At 42.9% G+C, this 17,770-nt stretch overlaps 1 protein-coding gene across 5 annotated transcripts in view; it reads left to right on the top strand.

Annotated features, from left to right (window-relative positions):
- The window catches only part of cadm2b (cell adhesion molecule 2b), a 520,268-nt gene extending 510,352 nt beyond the window's left edge, over window positions 1–9,916 (top strand). For all 5 annotated transcript variants that reach the window (XM_036965372.2, XM_036965373.2, XM_090224114.1 and 2 more), the window contains 2 exons: window positions 7,888–8,010; window positions 8,429–9,916. In XM_036965372.2, coding sequence (XP_036821267.1) covers window positions 7,888–8,010; window positions 8,429–8,544 — 239 coding nt within the window. In that variant the 3' untranslated portion in view covers window positions 8,545–9,916. The remainder of the gene's footprint in view (window positions 1–7,887; window positions 8,011–8,428) is intronic.
- Window positions 9,917–17,770: the final 7,854 nt, after the last annotated feature.

A 17,770-nucleotide genomic window follows, 5' to 3' on the forward strand; every position in this document is an offset into this window, starting at 1 on the left:
TGTATTTCCGGGAGTGGAAATTAATATAAATTTAGGTTCTGAATGGAAGGTGAAAATATGTATTTTCCAGATGTTGAAATCAGGCACATTTTGGGCTGTTGAAGTTGAAAAGATATAATTTATAGACAGACGTCTATGTTTGTGCCAAATCAGGACTGGTCCAGACCGGACAAAATCTGAACCCTATGATTGGTTCAGATTTGGTCCGGACCTGACCAAAAACCAATGTCCGTGGACGTGGAAATCAAAGACTGCACCAAAAAAAGCCGTCCAAAAGACGGTAAAAAATGAATAATGAAGTTAGCTTTATGTGACATCTTTTTTTAGTACAAACTCATTACACCTCTTTGGAGCCCACAGTGTTGCCTGAAATTGAATTTTATCAATGCCCTCCTCTCCCATCACCTCGTATGGAGCTGAGTCAGTCCGCGCCACATGAGTCTAACCATCACCTGTGTTAAGCCTACCGTTTGTAAAATACCAACAAAAAAAACTGGTACAAAAGACGTCCGTGCTTACTGGGGTGTAGCCTACCATGTCAGCCCGCAATGGAGTTTTATGAATGCACATCTATGTGGTAGGCCCTTCATTTGTAAAAACAGGCCGTTGCATTGGCTTTATTAGTCCTGATTCTAATCATGTTGGCTGTTTAAGCGCTGAATATAAACTACCTGACTTTATCAGGAGTTATCGTGAACCTATTTACAATGTGTTTACACGGCGGGAAATGCAGACGTATTTTTATTTTACGCTATGTTCAGCTTGTCAAAAATGTACGGATACAAACTTGAAACCACTGATTATGACAATGGGGGGAAACTCCTGGACAACAGTTGTTTTTGTCCATTTCACTTTGACCTGTTTTTTTTAGGATATGTTGTTCGTTAACATGACAGCCAGCGCATTTCTATTATTTGATCGGGCGCTATTTAGGTGTGGCTATTTGATCGGTGAAACCTGTACAAAGTGTCCGTCTCATTACATTGTCATCCATTTTATCTTCAGCCTGTAGACTACGGGAAAAAAAAGCCACATACTCTCTCTGCCCTATCCTATAAATGCTTCGTGATTTATGTTAGATCATTCCTTGGGGACAGAACGTTGGTGGTGCGCCGTAGCGATGCATCTCTCCAACAGGCACTCTGGAGAGGCATGCTGGGAATGGACTGCTTATCACACGGTGTCATCAATGCTCACCTAAAAAGCCCTCATGCCACTGGTTGAGAGAAATTGTCATTGTTTTGGGGGTAGAATTATGTGAGGTGTTATGTGTTGTTGGAGGTGCGTCTTGGTCAGTTTAGCTCAGAAAATTCTAATCCTGCCCAATGAGCGGGGCCGACCGGGCCGGCCGTGGCTGGTGTCTTAATCGTTTAATGGAGCACCTAATTGGCTGTTTAGTGGGAGAGTTCAGTCATTGATTGGTTTCTACCCCAGCGAGTCTCTGTGTTTGCATTCCAAATGGCACTCTATTCTCCATATAGTGCACAACATTATACTACAGCCCTATTCCGTATATAGTGCACTACTTAATACTACAGCCCTATTCCCTATATACATTTCAGCAGAGCGCTGTTTGGGATGGCGTGTAGATACAGGGCCTTCTGGGAAGTATTCAGACCCCTTGACTGTTTCCACATTTTGTTACGTTAAAGCCTTATTCTGAAATAGATTAAATAAATAAAAATCCTCAGTAATCTACACACTGTACCCCATGACGACAAATCGAAAACAGGTTTTTAGAAAATTTTAAGTTAAATTAAAAAAAAAAAAAAACCTTATTTACATAAGTATTCAGACCCTTTACTATGAGACTCTAAATTGAGCTCAGGTGCATCCTGTTTCAATTGATCATCCTTGAGATGTTTCTACAACTTGATTGGAGCCCACCTGTGGTAAATTCAATATGATTGGACATGATTTGGAAAGGCACACAACTGTCTATATAAGGTCCCACAGTTGACAGTGTACGTCAGAGCAAAAACCAAGACGTGAGGTCGATAGAATAGTCCCCAGAGCGCCGAGACAGGATTGTGTCGAGGCACAGATCTGGGGAAGGATACCAAAACATTTCTGCAGCATTGAAGATCCCCAAGAACACAGTGTCCTCCATCATTCTTAAGTGGAAGAAATTTGGAACCACAAAGACTTTTCCTAGAGCTGGCCGCCCGGCCAAACTGAGAAACCGAGGGGAAAACGGCCTTGGTCATGATGGTGACCAAGAATCCGATGGTCACTCTGACAGAACTCCAGAATTCCTCTGTGTACATGGGAGAACCTTCCAGAAAGAAATTAAAGGAGAGCGGCACACTCTAGGAGCTCAGATGCAATAATTGAATAAGTTAATATCCAACGTTTCGACAGACAAGCGGTCTTCATCAGGGTATAATGACAAACACTGTGGGGTGATTAGTTTATATAGTGTCAAAGGACACACACACACAAGTGTCTGTAATCATGGCAGGGTGTGGCCTGATATCATTGGTTAATTCTCATATTTTAAAATAGCAAACAAAAAAACATAAATGGATAGTGTATGGCTACGTAGGCCAACAAACATTTACAAAATCACAAGAATGTCTTCAGATCAAAGTCTAAGTTGAGACCGAAGGGAGCAAGGGTTTTTAAATTAAAGATCCAGGCAGACTCTCGTTTTAACAATAAATTGTCGAGGTCACCCCCTCTCCTAGAACTTTCCAGAAGGGCATCCATCTCAACAGCACTCCCCCAATCAGGCCTTGATGGTAGAGTGGCCAGATGGAAGCCACTCCTCGGTAAAAGGCACATGATAGCCTGCTTGGAGTTTGCCTAATGGCACCTAAAGACTCTCAGACCATGAGAAACAAGATTCACTGGTCGGATGAAACCAAGATTGAACTCTTTGGCCTGAATGCCAAGCGTCACATCTGGAGGAAACCTGGCACAATCCCTACGGTGAAGCATGGTAGTGGCAGCATCATGCTGTGGGGATGTTTTTCAGCGGCAAGGACTGGGAGACTAGTGAGGATCGGGGCAAAGATGAACGGAGCAAAGTACAGAGAGATCCTTAATGAAAACCTGCTCCAGAGCGCTCAGGACCTCAGACTGAGGCGAAGGTTCACCTTCCAACATGACAACGACCCAAAGCACACAGCCAAGACAGTGTAGAGGTGGCTTCGGGACAAGTCTATGAATGTCCTTGAGTGGCCCGGCTAGTGCCCGGACCTGAACCCGATCAAACATCTCTGGAGAGACCTGAAAATAGCTGTGCTGCGACGCTCCCCATAGAACCTGGCAGAGCTTGAGAGGATCTGCAGAGAAGAATGTGAGAAACTCCTCAAATACAGGTGTGCCAAGCTTGTAGCGTCACACCCAATAAGTCTCGAGGCTGTGATCACTGCCAAAGGTGCTTCAACAAAGTACTGAGTAAAGTTTCTGAATACTTATGTAAATGTGATATTTCAGTTTTTTATTTCTAAAAAATTTCTAAAAACCCGTCCCAAACAGGGCTCTGCTGTCATTATGGGTTATTGTGTTTAGATTGATGATGAAATACAACAATTGAATCCATTTTACAATAAAAGCTGTAACGCAACAAAATGTAGAAAAAGTCAAGGGGTCTGAATACTTTTACGAATGAACTGTGTGTGTTGCCTTTCTCTACCAGGTCCGGTCTATGGTCTTTAAGAATATAAAGTGAACTATGTAAAATTGGTTTTAGCCAGAACAACCTACAAGGGGAGGAGCCTACCTTATTTTTGTGTGGTTTATTAAGCCAAGTACACCAACCTTGTGATGTCATAAGAGAACGTGTCCCCTGGAAATATACATTTCTCTAGCTAGGCTACCTCCTCACTTCAACACATTTGCCCCGCGTTCCAAATGGTACCCTGTTTCCTTTAAAGTGCACTAATTTTCCACCAGGGCCTATAGGGAATAGGGTGTCCCATTTGGGATTCAGACATGATAGTTTAATGAACTCAGACACCTCTCTCTCAATTTATGTCTGTGCCTCTGTAATGTGTGTAAATTTCTGTTTAAATATTTATATTGTCGCCCTAACCTTGTCGCTCTTCATGGAGAAGGAAGAGAATCCACGTGTGCAGCAATCTGAGGTCACGTTAGCCTGCCTCCCAAATGGCGCCCTGTTCACTATATAGTGCACTACTTTGGACCAGAGCCCTGTGGACCCTGGTCCAAAGTAGTGCACTACGTAGGGAACACGATCTCATTTGAGATTCAGCCGTAGTTTTTATTGTTGTCCTTTGTTGTGCTTTTGGCAATGACGCACAACAAACAATAAACACACTCTACCAAACACTTCCTGTTCCTGACAGAGAGACAGACAGGTTTAACACACTAGACCGCATCCCTGGGGTTTGTCCCAAATGGCACCCTATAGACACTGACTGTACAAAACATTAGGAACTCTTTCAAGGACACGGACTGATCAGGTGAATCCAGGTGAAAGCTACGATCCCTTATTGATGTCACTTGTTAAATCCACTTCATTCAGTGTAGATTAATGGGAGGAGACCTGGTTAAAGAAGGATTTTTAAACCTTGAGACAATTGAGACATGGATTGTGTATGTGTGCCACTCAGAGGGTGTAAGTGCATTTGAGCGGGGTTGTGGACTCTACAAGAGGTCCGAGGTGCCACTGGTTTGTGTTAAGAACTGCAACGCTGCTGGGTTTTTCACACTCAACAGTTTCCCCATGTGTATCAAGAATGGTCCACCACCCAAAGGACATCCAGCCTACTTGACACAACTGTGGGAAGCATTGGAGTCAACATGGGCCAGCATCCCTGTGGAACGCTTTCAACACCTTGTAGAGTCAACATGGGGCCAGCATCCCTGTGGAACGCTTTCAACACCTTGTAGAGTCAACATGGGGCCAGCATCCCTGTGGAACGCTTTTCCACACCTTGTAGAGTCCGTGCCCAACGATTTGAGGCATTTCTGAGGCCAAAAACTCTATATTAAGTAGGTGTTCCTAATGTTTTGTACACTCAGTGTAATTCATGAAGAAAATAGGATAATAGAGCAATAGGTGACTAGGATAATAGGGGACTAGGATAATAGGTGACTAGGATAATAGGGACTAGGATAATAGGATTTTAAGTGACTAGGATAATAGGGGACTAGGATAATAGGTGACTAGGATAATAGGTGACTAGGATAATAGGGGACTAGGATAATAGGGGACTAGGATAATAGGGGACTAGGATAATAGGTGACTAGGATAATAGGGGACTAGGATAATAGGGGACTAGGATAATAGGTGACTAGGATAATAGGGGACTAGGATAATAGGTGACTAGGATAATAGGGGACTAGAATAATAGGATAATAGGTGACTAGGATAATAGGGGACTAGGATAATAGGTGACTAGGATAATAGGGGACTAGGATAATAGGTGACTAGGATAATAGGGGAATAGATTAATAGGGGAATAGGGGACTAGGGGAATATGGGATCAGGGGAATATGGGATCAAGGGAATAGGGGATTTGTGGAATAGGGGGATAGGAGAATATGGGATTAGGGGAATAGGAGAATATGGGATTAGGGGAATATGGGATCAGGGGAATATGGGATTTTGGGAATAGGGGGATAGGAGAATATGGGATTAGGGGAATAGGAGAATATGGGATTAGGGGAATATGGGATCAGGGGAATATGGGATTTGGGGAATAGGGGGATAGGAGAATATGGGATTAGAGGAATAGGAGAATAGGGGAATATGGGATCAGGGGAATATGGGATAGGAGAATATGGGATTAGGGGAATAGGAGAATATGGGATTAGGGGAATAGGAGAATATGGGATTAGGGGAAAAGGAGAATATGGGATTAGGGGAATAGGGGAATGGGATAATAGGGAAATAGGATAATATGAGAATAGGGGAATGGGATAATATGGGAATAGGATAATAGGGGAATAGGAGAATGTGGGATTAGGGGAATAGGAGAATAGTGGAATGGGATATTAGGGAAATAGGAGAATATGGGATTAGGGGAATATGGGAATGGGATAATAGGGGAATAAGATAATAGGGGATATGAGAATAGGGGAATGGGATAATTGGGGAATAGGGGAATGGGATAATAGGGGAATAGGGGAATAAAATGATATGGGATTAGGGCAATAGATTAATAGGGGAATATGATAATAGGGGAATAGATTAATAGGGGAATAGATTAATAGGGGAATATGAGAATAGGGGAATATATTAATAGGGGAATAGATTAATAGGCGAAATAGATTAATAGGGGAATAGATTAATAGGGGAATAGATTAATAGGGGAATAGATTAATAGGGGGATAGATTAATAGGGGAATAGATTAATAGGGGGATATATTAATAGGGGAATAGATTAATAGGGGAATAGATTAATAGGGGAATAGATTAATAGGGGAATAGATTAATAGGGGGATATGATAATAGGGAAATAGGGTACCACTTGGGAGGCAGTCAATGAGTTAGGCTGGTGGTTCCATCATGGTGGCCCCATTCTGTGTGAATCCAGATCAAGATGATGAATTATACAGTACGTCTTGCATAGAATTACATCCATATGGAGATTGTGTGGTTTTCCATATAAAACTTGGCGGGTAAAAACACAAGTTATATTTCTAGGTGTTAATAATGACGAATGTACTAGGTGGAACAGAACTAGGAATACCCAACACCCCTCCCTCTCCCCCTCTCTCTATCTCCCCCTCTCCCTTACCCTCTCTTTCTCTATCTCCCCCTCTCCCTTACCCTCTCTTTCTCTATCTCCCCTTTGCTCTCTCTCACCCCTCTCCCTTTACTCTTACCCTCGCTCTCTCTCTCCCTCTCCTTTACCGTCTCTTTCTCTCTCGCTCTTCCCATCTCTCTTACCCTCTCGCTCTCTCGTTCTCTCTCTCTCTCTCTCTCTCTCTCTCTCCCTCTCTCCCTCTCTCTCAGGGTGACTTTGCGTAGCTGAGCAGCGGGCTCTGCCATTCATCACCATGAGCTAATGAGAGCAGAGCACAGAAGTAGCACATAAAGTCATGTCAGACCGACCGCTCACAGTTTACAGCAGGACACACACACACACAGCGACAGGGGGGGCCCAGCTCAGGTAGGGTGGTAAACCGGTTTCAGGATGCCCTCTGCCCCCCCCCCCCCCCCTCCCCCAGTCAGCCTCAGGTTAAACCGAAGCCATTTCAGACTGTACCAAAGACCTTCAGATTCTGAGCGAGACAGGGACAGTGGTTTGGGCCTGTTACGGCTGCGTTGGGATAGCAGGCATAGCTAACAGCTACAGTAGGCCGACCGCTGATAGATTAGGATCAAATCCCAAATGGAATCCTATCCTCTATAGTTCACTGCTTTTCAGATGTAGTGGATTTGATAAGGAACAGGCCTTTTGGGGACGTATACAAAGTTGAATTCCTCCCTCACACAATGTCCTGTTTTTTTTTTTTCAGGCCCAAACTCAACCTTGTTAAAAGTGCTGCTGCTGAATAATTCAAGAAGAAGAATCTATCCTGGAAGATTGTTTTTGCTATGACAGTTTTGTTCATGTTGTTTAATAAGAAACACTTTGATGTTTTCATTGGTTCCTCTTTACCGACCCACCGACTGCAGCTGCAGGAAACAGTGTTTCAGAAACACTTGGATGTTTTCATTGTTTCTATTGATGACCCACTGCATGAAACTCACCTGTTGTCTCTCCTATTCCCCTCCTCCTCTTGCTCTACCTCTCCTCTTCCCATTCTTCTCTCCCTCCTTTTTCCATCTCTATCCCTCTCCTTATCTCTCCCCTTTCTTCCCCTCCTCCTCTCTCTTTCTCTCTCTACCTCTCTCGCGCTCTCTCTCTGTCTACCTCTCTCTCTCTACCTCTCTCTCTCTACATCTCTCTCCCTCTCTCTCTCCAGATCCCAATGCACCAGGACAGCAGGACCCTGACCATGCATTAATTGGAGGTGTTGTGGCTGTGGTTGTGTTCATCACCTTGTGTTTGATCATAGCTCTAGGGCGGTATCTGGCTAGGCATAAAGGTAAGGACGTAATTTACATCTCCTAAAATCCCACAATATTTTAGTAAAATTATGTGAACATCTTCAATAAATTGTCAAAAATGTCCACATACTGTAAATAATCTTTAAACAGTTTTCAATGAAGATAAAATGCTAGAAACATAGAAAACATGACCCAAACATCTGTGTGTCTGTGGCTGTGTCTGTGGGTGTGTGTGTGTCTGTGGATGTATCTGTGGGTGTGTGTCTGTGGATGTGTCTGTGGGCGTGTCGGTGTGTGTGGGTGTGTGTTTGTGTCTGTGGGTGTGTCTGTGGATGTGTCTGTGGGTGTGTGTGGGTGGGTGTTTGTGTCTGTTTGTGTGTCTGTGGGTGTGTGGGGTTGTGTGTGTCTGTGGGTGTGTGTGTCTGTGGGTGTGTGAATGTGTGTGTGTGTGAACAGGGACGTACCTAACACACGAGGCTAAAGGATCCGAGGATGCCCCTGACGCAGACACAGCCATCATCAACGCAGAGGGGAACCACGCAGCAGAGGAGAAAAAAGAGTACTTCATTTAGAGCTGTTCTTTCCATTTAGTTCTGTCTCTTCTCCTTGATGTTTCCACCTCTGTTCTTTCCGTTTGATTTGTTTCTTTCACCAGAGGCAGGGGCGGACTAGGACCAGATATCGGCCCGGGCATTTCAAACACATCAGCCCATTTGTTTCCTTGAGGCACCCACTATTAAGCCAATTTTTTTTTTCAAATTCTGGCCCACTGGCATTTGCCAGAATTGCCCTCTGTCCGGTCCATCTCTGCCAGTCGACCAACACAGTCTGCAGTTGGCTCAGTGCTGCTGGGGCAGGAACCAGTTCTTTGTCCCCTCCACTCCTCTCTCCCCAAAGAGAAAGCTCAAGTTTGGTTTTACTGGTCGGTTTTAACAAGCAAATCGATAAAAACGTCGCCTTTGTTTTTACTGCAAATGTACTCCGCTACTTGTACTCAGTGTTTTAAAAAGAGCAGATCCTGTTTCATCCAGGTTGTTATGTTTTATTTGACATTTTCTAAATATACAGACCGTTTTCAATCTCCCAATTTTTAGTCTTTTTTTTTTTTTGGAGGGGGGGGGGATTTTGTGTCCCTTACTCCCCTCACCATCCCTGTTATATATACCTTTTGCAGATATTTCCATCAGGAAGCGCAAAGAAATGTGCTTCATCTGACTCCGGAAAACATTGGCTATGCCGATAATTATGCTTTCAGAGAAGAATATGTGAAATGTATCAATGTGATGGGGCTTTATTGCAACTGTTAAGATGGTATTGGGTATGAGAGGCACACAATTAGGCTCTCATGTTGTGGAAAACGATGGAAGTACAATAAACTGAATAGTTCTGACACACACAAAAAAAAAACATAAAAAAAATATATAAATAAAAAAAAAAGTTTAATAAAAAATTAAAAAATGAAGCACAATCCGTATGATTGTTTATGTTTGAATGTGGATATTATATGATGATATGTTATCCTCTTTTAGCTTTATTTGTATATTAGTATAGGCCATAGTCTCATCTCATGTAGAAAGAAACCACAGAGAGAATCAAAAGTATAATAAAAGCACAAAGTCTCAGACAAACAGAGAAATACTTCTGCACCAAGCAATTCATTATCTCAGGATTCAATACGAGTCTAAATTCACTGATGTTTTCAGACCGATGATTGGAGATTCGGGATTCAATATGGCTGCGGGTTGTCAAGGGCCGTTCGACCCGAAAATCTTATTCACAGTAAACGCTGCAGATGTCGGGCTCAATGGGGAATCAAGGCAGAGCTACAGCGTTTTCTGTCAGACCGGGAGACATTCCCGAAAAAAAATGGGTTTCTTCGCGCAACAAAAAAAAAAAAATGTCTTTAGTGTCCGAACGGTTGGGCCTGCTAACTCCGTTCTGCTCGTCTGAAAAGGTAACAACTGAATGCTAGTACGGAGGTTGTTAAGTGCCAACAAATATAAGGAGATAAATATGTCAAAAAAAAATAAAAAAAATAATAATAATATTTCCAGAACTTTCTTAAGTCTCCTCGATATAGGACAGACAACCTTATTCCTCATGATACATTTTTTGGACTGTTTTTATTAATGCCATTTATGAATGTGTTATTCATTGCTTTTCTATGGGCTACGGTAGTAAAGGACAAATTCAATCTTTAATCTTGTTTTTTTTAAATATATATATATATATATATATATATATATATATATATACCTAAAGGGGTTCTAAAATTCCAAATATATATATATATATATCTATAATCCACAGTATGACCCTCGAAACAATTCCATATGTTAGATCAGTAGAACCCTTTTCCAGCTTAGTTAAAAGCCACACTTCCCGCGGTCACGTTGAATCCCGGTAGGGTCCGAAAAGTATCTGAGACACTAACTTTACTTAAAATGTCTGAACCTCATTTTCATTACTATGAACAACTACTGGTCAGAGTTCTATCTCTCTGAAAGACTGGAAGAACCAAATCCTACGAGTTCTGGGAACAAAAAAGAGGTTGATATGGGGGGGGGGGGGGGGGGGGGGGGGGTAGCATCACAACATGGGATTATTCCGTTTACAGTGCACTACTTTTGACCAGGGTCCATATGGGGTTGTTTTGGTTGTTTTTTTGGTCGAAAGTAGTGCACTATGAAGGGAATAGGGTGCCATTTGGTTCTGAACAAAGTAGTGCACTATGAAGGGAATAGGGTGCCATTTGGTTCTGAACAAAGTAGTGCACTATGAAGGGAATAGGGTGCCATTTGGTTCTGAACAAAGTAGTGCACTATGAAGGGAATAGGGTGCCATTTGGTTCTGAACAAAGTAGTGCACTATGAAGGGAATAGGGTGCCATTTGGGACAGAGCCCATGCTACTTTATTGATCTAACGCTCCCTTGTGAATATTGCTGTATATGACTTTGCTAATGTGATGATTGCTGCTGGGCAATATTGTTGGATTTTGAGAACAATTAAAACATTGAAAATGTGTATATTAGACAATATATCTATTTAAAAGTATTCCAGAAGTCTCTTGAATTTGTTTTTGTTCTTATTTGTCATTTGTTTGATGAAGAACAAGCATTTTGTTTCACCACAAGGCATGTATATAATGTGTAAGTATTACATTTTTGGTAAAAATAGAAAAATAAAAGTCTTGTTATTTAAAGGTTTTCATTTCATATCAGTTGCAGTCATTTTGACATGGTTTCATGAATTGAGGAATTCTCTTGAACATGAATTGTAATGGGATTGACTCTGGTTGATAGAGTATTTATTATTATTATTATTATTAATTGATATTATTGGTAATATTATACTATATGAATTGATATTAATATTATTACAAAAGTAGTTGTCTGAAGTTTAATTTTTTTTTTCTCCATTTTGTAACAAAAAAAAAATATAAAAGGTAGTTAATGAAGAAACTTCTGTCATTAAAAAACAACGATCACCGTTATGGCCTTTGAGTTTGCTGCAAACAAGTTGTAATAACATGTTATCAAGGCTTTGGTGACCCAGACATCTTCCCCCTACTGTACATTGCCACTCTATCGAAGACACGTTGAAACACATTGCCAATATTCATAATTCATGTTCTTTTGTTAGTTCAATTTGATGCTATAAATAAAACTGACTAATTTTTTTGTATAAAGTTTAAATTGCTGTAATTTCGTTGCATATTAAAGGTGGGGGAGGGGTGGGGCGGGTGGGACGGCGGGGGGGGTGAGAGTGAGGTTTGCTTTTTTTCAGTATTAAATATCAATTTTTCAAAACTATGCCACTGTAAAAAAATAAAATATATAAAAAAATAAAATGTTAATAATAAAGAAAAGTACTAATTAAAATAAAAACCAAAATGACATCATCGTCTCGTTGTCCTTTTCCTTCATTTATGTCTTTGGAGTTTCCGGTTTGACGATGCGTCTTATCAAAAAAGGAACATAACAACATTCTCTTACGGTATCATTTCAGCACACCTGATAAGTTCCAACAAAACACACTTGAATAATGAGGAAGTCTTTCCTATCAACCATGTCTGTCTGTAAAAGTGCTTAACACATTATTAAATATCTATGAGACTCCAGAGGTGGATGGTCCCAGACAACATATCTATCCTGAGGATGAAGGACCAAGACTCTATCGACCCTGAAGAGGATGGTTCCAGACTCTCTATCTGCCCTGAGGAGGATGAGCCCAGACTCTATATCTATCCTGAGGATGAAGGACCAAGACTCTATCGACCCTGAAGAGGATGGTTCCAGACTATATCTCTTCCTGAGGATGATGGTCCCAGACTCTATATCTATCCTGAGGAGGATGGCCTCAGACTCTATATCTATTCCTGAGGATGATGGTCCCAGACTCTATATCTATTCCTGAGGATGATGGTCCCAGACTCTATATCTATTCCTGAGGAGGATGGCCCCAGACTCTATATCTATTCCTGAGGAGGATGGTCCCAGACTCTATATCTATTCCTGAGGAGGATGAGCCCTGACTCTATATCTATCCTGAGGAGGATGGCCTCAGACTCTATATCTATTCCTGAGGAGGATGGCCCCAGACTCTATATCTATTCCTGAGGAGGATGGTCCCTGACTCTATATCTTTCCTGAGGATGATGCAATGTCATGTAGAGTAGGCCAGAAGGCTATACTGGAGAACCTAACCTCTGTCAAAATAAAAAGATGGCGGAGCCGCAAATGTTCTTCTGTGCTTCAGGGTGTTTATTTATAAAGTGATTCCAGAACAAAAACAACAGTACTGCCATCAAACATATACCTTATGGGACAGCTTAAAAACAATGCTGCCCCATTCACAGCTCAATCCTAAATGGCCTCTCCATGAACTGAAAGAGAGGCTCCTTTTGTAGGGCTAGCCCCTCCCCTCAGAACAATTAACACCAAATAATTAAGCAATTACCTCGTCAAACCTACATTTTCCATTAACTAAACATACTAAAGTATATACATTGCAACATGTTTTTTAAACAATATCACAACATTACATTTACAAAATTACATCACTACTGACAGTGTCTTTCAATATGCACATTTAAATGAATGAACCATTTGGGACACGCACTACAAAGTCAGCCCAATTCCATTAGCTCGGGTCCTTATCCAGCATACCTGGAAGCTACAGAGAGAGAGAGAGAGAGAGAGAGAGAGAGAGAGAGAGAGGGACAGAACAAACAAACAACGTGCTCTGAGGAGGATGGCTCCAGACTCTTTCTCTATCCTGAGGAGGATGGTCCCATATTCTCTATCTATCCTGAGGAGGATGGCCCCAGACTCTATATCTAATCTTGAGGAGGATGGCCCCAGACTCTAGATCTATCCTGAGGAAGATGGTCACAGGCTCTATATCTAAACCTGAGGAGGATGGTCCCAGACTGTATATCTACAATGAGGAGGATGGCCCCAGACTCTATATCTTTCCTGAGGATGATGGTCTGAGACTCTATATCTACCCTGAGGAGGATGGCTCCAGACTCTATATCTTTCCTGAGGATGATGGTCCGAGACTCTATATCTAATCCAGAGGAGGATGGCCCCAGACTCTATATCTACAATGAGGAGGATGGCCCCAGACTATATATCTAATCCTGAGGAGGATGGCTCCAGACTCTATATGTAATCCTGAGGAGGATGGTCCCAGACTCTTTATCTATCCTGAGGAGGATGGTCCCAGACTCGATATCTATCCTGAGGAGGATGATCCAGAAATCTCTATCTATCCTGAGGAGGATGGTCTCAGACTATATATCTAATCCTGAGGAGGATGGCCCCAGACTCTATATCTAATCCCGAGGAGGATGGCCCCAGACTACATAGTCTGAGGAGGATGGTCCCTGACTCTATATCTTTCCTGAGGATGATGCAATGTCATGTAGAGTAGGCCAGAAGGCTATACTGGAGAACCTAACCTCTGTCAAAATAAAAAGATGGCGGAGCCGCAAATGTTCTTCTGTGCTTCAGGGTGTTTATTTATAAAGTGATTCCAGAACAAAAACAACAGTACTGCCATCAAACATATACCTTATGGGACAGCTTAAAAACAATGCTGCCCCATTCACAGCTCAATCCTAAATGGCCTCTCCATGAACTGAAAGAGAGGCTCCTTTTGTAGGGCTAGCCCCTCCCCTCAGAACAATTAACACCAAATAATTAAGCAATTACCTCGTCAAACCTACATTTTCCATTAACTAAACATACTAAAGTATATACATTGCAACATGTTTTTTAAACAATATCACAACATTACATTTACAAAATTACATCACTACTGACAGTGTCTTTCAATATGCACATTTAAATGAATGAACCATTTGGGACACGCACTACAAAGTCAGCCCAATTCCATTAGCTCGGGTCCTTATCCAGCATACCTGGAAGCTACAGAGAGAGAGAGAGAGAGAGAGAGAGAGAGAGAGAGAGAGGGACAGAACAAACAAACAACGTGCTCTGAGGAGGATGGCTCCAGACTCTTTCTCTATCCTGAGGAGGATGGTCCCATATTCTCTATCTATCCTGAGGAGGATGGCCCCAGACTCTATATCTAATCTTGAGGAGGATGGCCCCAGACTCTAGATCTATCCTGAGGAAGATGGTCACAGGCTCTATATCTAAACCTGAGGAGGATGGTCCCAGACTGTATATCTACAATGAGGAGGATGGCCCCAGACTCTATATCTTTCCTGAGGATGATGGTCCGAGACTCTATATCTAATCCAGAGGAGGATGGCCCCAGACTCTATATCTACAATGAGGAGGATGGCCCCAGACTATATATCTAATCCTGAGGAGGATGGCTCCAGACTCTATATGTAATCCTGAGGAGGATGGTCCCAGACTCTTTATCTATCCTGAGGAGGATGGTCCCAGACTCGATATCTATCCTGAGGAGGATGATCCCAAAATCTCTATCTATCCTGAGGAGGATGGTCTCAGACTCTCTATCTATCCTGACGAGGATGGCCCCAGATTCTATATCTATCCTGAGGAAGATGGTCCCAGACTCTTAATCTATCCTGAGGAGGATGTATCCAGACTCGATATCTAATCCTGAGGAGGATGGATCCAGACTCTATATCTAATCCTGAGGAGGATTGTCCCATATTCTCTATCTATCCTGAGGAGGATGGTTCAAGACTATATCTAATCTTGAGGAGGATGGCCCCAGACTTTATATCTAATCCTGAGGATGATGGTCCCAGACTCTATATCTATCCTGAGGAGGATTGTCCCATATTCTCTATCTAATCCTGAAGAGGATGGCCCCAGATTCTACATCTATCCTGAGGAAGATGGTCCCAGACTCTCAATCTATCCTGAGGAGGATGGATCCAGACTCTATATCTAGAATGAGGAGGATGGCCCCAGACTGTATATCTAATCCTGAGGAGGATGGATCCAGACTCTATATGTAATCCTGAGGAGGATGGCCCCAGACTGTATATCTAATCCTGAGGAGGATGGATCCAGACTCTATATATAATCCTGAGGAGGATGGCCCAAGACTCTATATCTGCAATGAGGAGGATGGCCCCAGACTATATATCTAATCCTGAGGAGGATGGCTCCAGACTCTTTCTCTATCCTGAGGTGGATGGTTCAAGACTCTATATCTAATCCTGAGGAGGATGGTCCCATATTCTCTGTCTATCCTGAGGAAGATGGCCTCAGACTCTATATCTATTCCTGATGAGGATGGCCCCAGACTCTATATCTATTCCTGAGGAGGATGGTCCCAGACTCTATATCTATCCTGAGGAGGATGTTCCCAGACTCTATATCTAATCCTGAGGAGGATGGTCCCATATTCTCTGTCTATCCTGAGGAAGATGGTCCCAGACTCTCAATCTACTCTGAGGATGGATCCAGACTCTATATCTAAACTGGAGGAGGATGGTCCCAGACTCTCTATCTATCCAGGGGAGGATGGTCCTACACTCTCTATCTACCCCGAGGAGGATGGTCCCAGACTCAAAATCTACCCTGACGAGGATGGCCCCAGATTCTATATCTATCCTGAGGAGGAAGGCCCCAGGCTCTCTATCTAATCCTGAGGAGGATGGACCCAGACTCTATATCTAATTCCGAGGAGGATGGCCCCAGACTCTATATCTAATCCTGAGGAGGATGTTCCCAGACTCTCTATCTATCCTGAGGATGATGGTCCCAGACTCTATATCTATCCTGAGGAGGATTGTCCCATATTCTCTACCTAATCCTGAGGAGGATGTTCCCAGACTCTCTATCTATCTAGGGGAGGATGGTCCCAAACTCTCTATCTACCCTGAGGAGGATGGTCCCAGACTCTAAATCTACCCTGACGAGGATGGCCCCATATTCTATATCTATCCTGAGGAAGATGGTCCCAGGCTCTCTATCTAATCCTGAGGAGGATGGTATAAGACTCTCTATCTATCCTTAGGAGGATGGCCCCAGACTCTATATCTATCCTGAGTAGGAAGGCCCCAGACTCTAAATCTATCCGGAGGAGGATGGCCCCATACTCGAAATAAGTCCCGAGGAGGATGGCCCCAGAATCTATACCTAATCCTGAGGAAGATGGTCCCATATTCTCTATCGATCCTGAGGAGTATGGCCACACACTATATATCTAATCCTGAGGAGGATGGTCCCAGACTATATATCTACCCCATGGAGGATGGCCCCAGACTCTATATCTTTCCTGAGGAAGATTTTCCCAGACTCTATATCAAATCCTGAGGAGGATGGTCCCATATTATCTATCGTTCCTGAGGAGGATGGTCCATGACTCTATATCTACCCTGAGGAGGATGGCCCCCGACTCTATATCTATTCCTGAGGAGGATGGTCCCAGACTCTATATCTTTCCTGAGGAGGATGGTCCCAGACTCTATATCTTTCCTGATGAGGATGGCCCCAGACTCTATATCTAATCATGAGGAAGATTTTCCCAGACTCTATATCAAATCCTGAGGAGGATGGTCCCATATTATCTATCGTTCCTGAGGAGGATGGTCCCTGACTCTATATCTACCCTGAGGAGGATGGCCCCCGACTCTATATCTATTCCTGAGGAGGATGGTCCCAGACTTCATATCTAACCCAAGGAGGATTATCACAGACTCTATCTGTCCTGAGGAGGATGGCCCCAGACTCAATATCTAATCCTGAGGAGGATGCCCCAAAACTCTCTATCTACCCTGAACACGATGGTCTCAGACTCTATATCTAATCCTGAGGAGGATGCCCCAAAACTCTCTATCTACCCTGAAGAGGATGGCCCCAGTCTCTATATCTAATCCTGAGGAGGATGGCCCCAGACTATATGTCGAAACCTGAGGAGGATGGCCCAAGACTCTATATCTACAATGAGAAGGATGGCCCCAGTCTCTATATCTAATCCTGAGGAGGATAGCCCCAGACTATATATCTAATCCTGAGGAGGATGGCCCCAGACTATATATCTAATCCTGAGGAGGATGGCCCCAGTCTGTATATCTAATCCTGAGGAGGATGGCCCCAGACTCTATATCTAATCCCGAGGAGGATGGCCCCAGACTACATAGCTAATCCTGAGGAGGATGATTCCAGCCTTTTTTTCTAATCCTAAGGAGGATGGTCCCATATTCTCTATTTATCCTGAGGAGGATGGCCCCAGACTATATATCTAGTCCTGAGGAGGAAGACTCGAGACTATATATCTAATCCTTATGAGGATGGCTCCAGACTCTTTCTCTATCCTGGGGTGGATGGTTCCAGTCT

Source organism: Oncorhynchus mykiss, chromosome 27, assembly GCF_057628025.1.
Source record: "Oncorhynchus mykiss isolate SJ-2025 chromosome 27, ASM5762802v1, whole genome shotgun sequence".
NCBI lineage: Eukaryota > Metazoa > Chordata > Actinopteri > Salmoniformes > Salmonidae > Oncorhynchus > Oncorhynchus mykiss.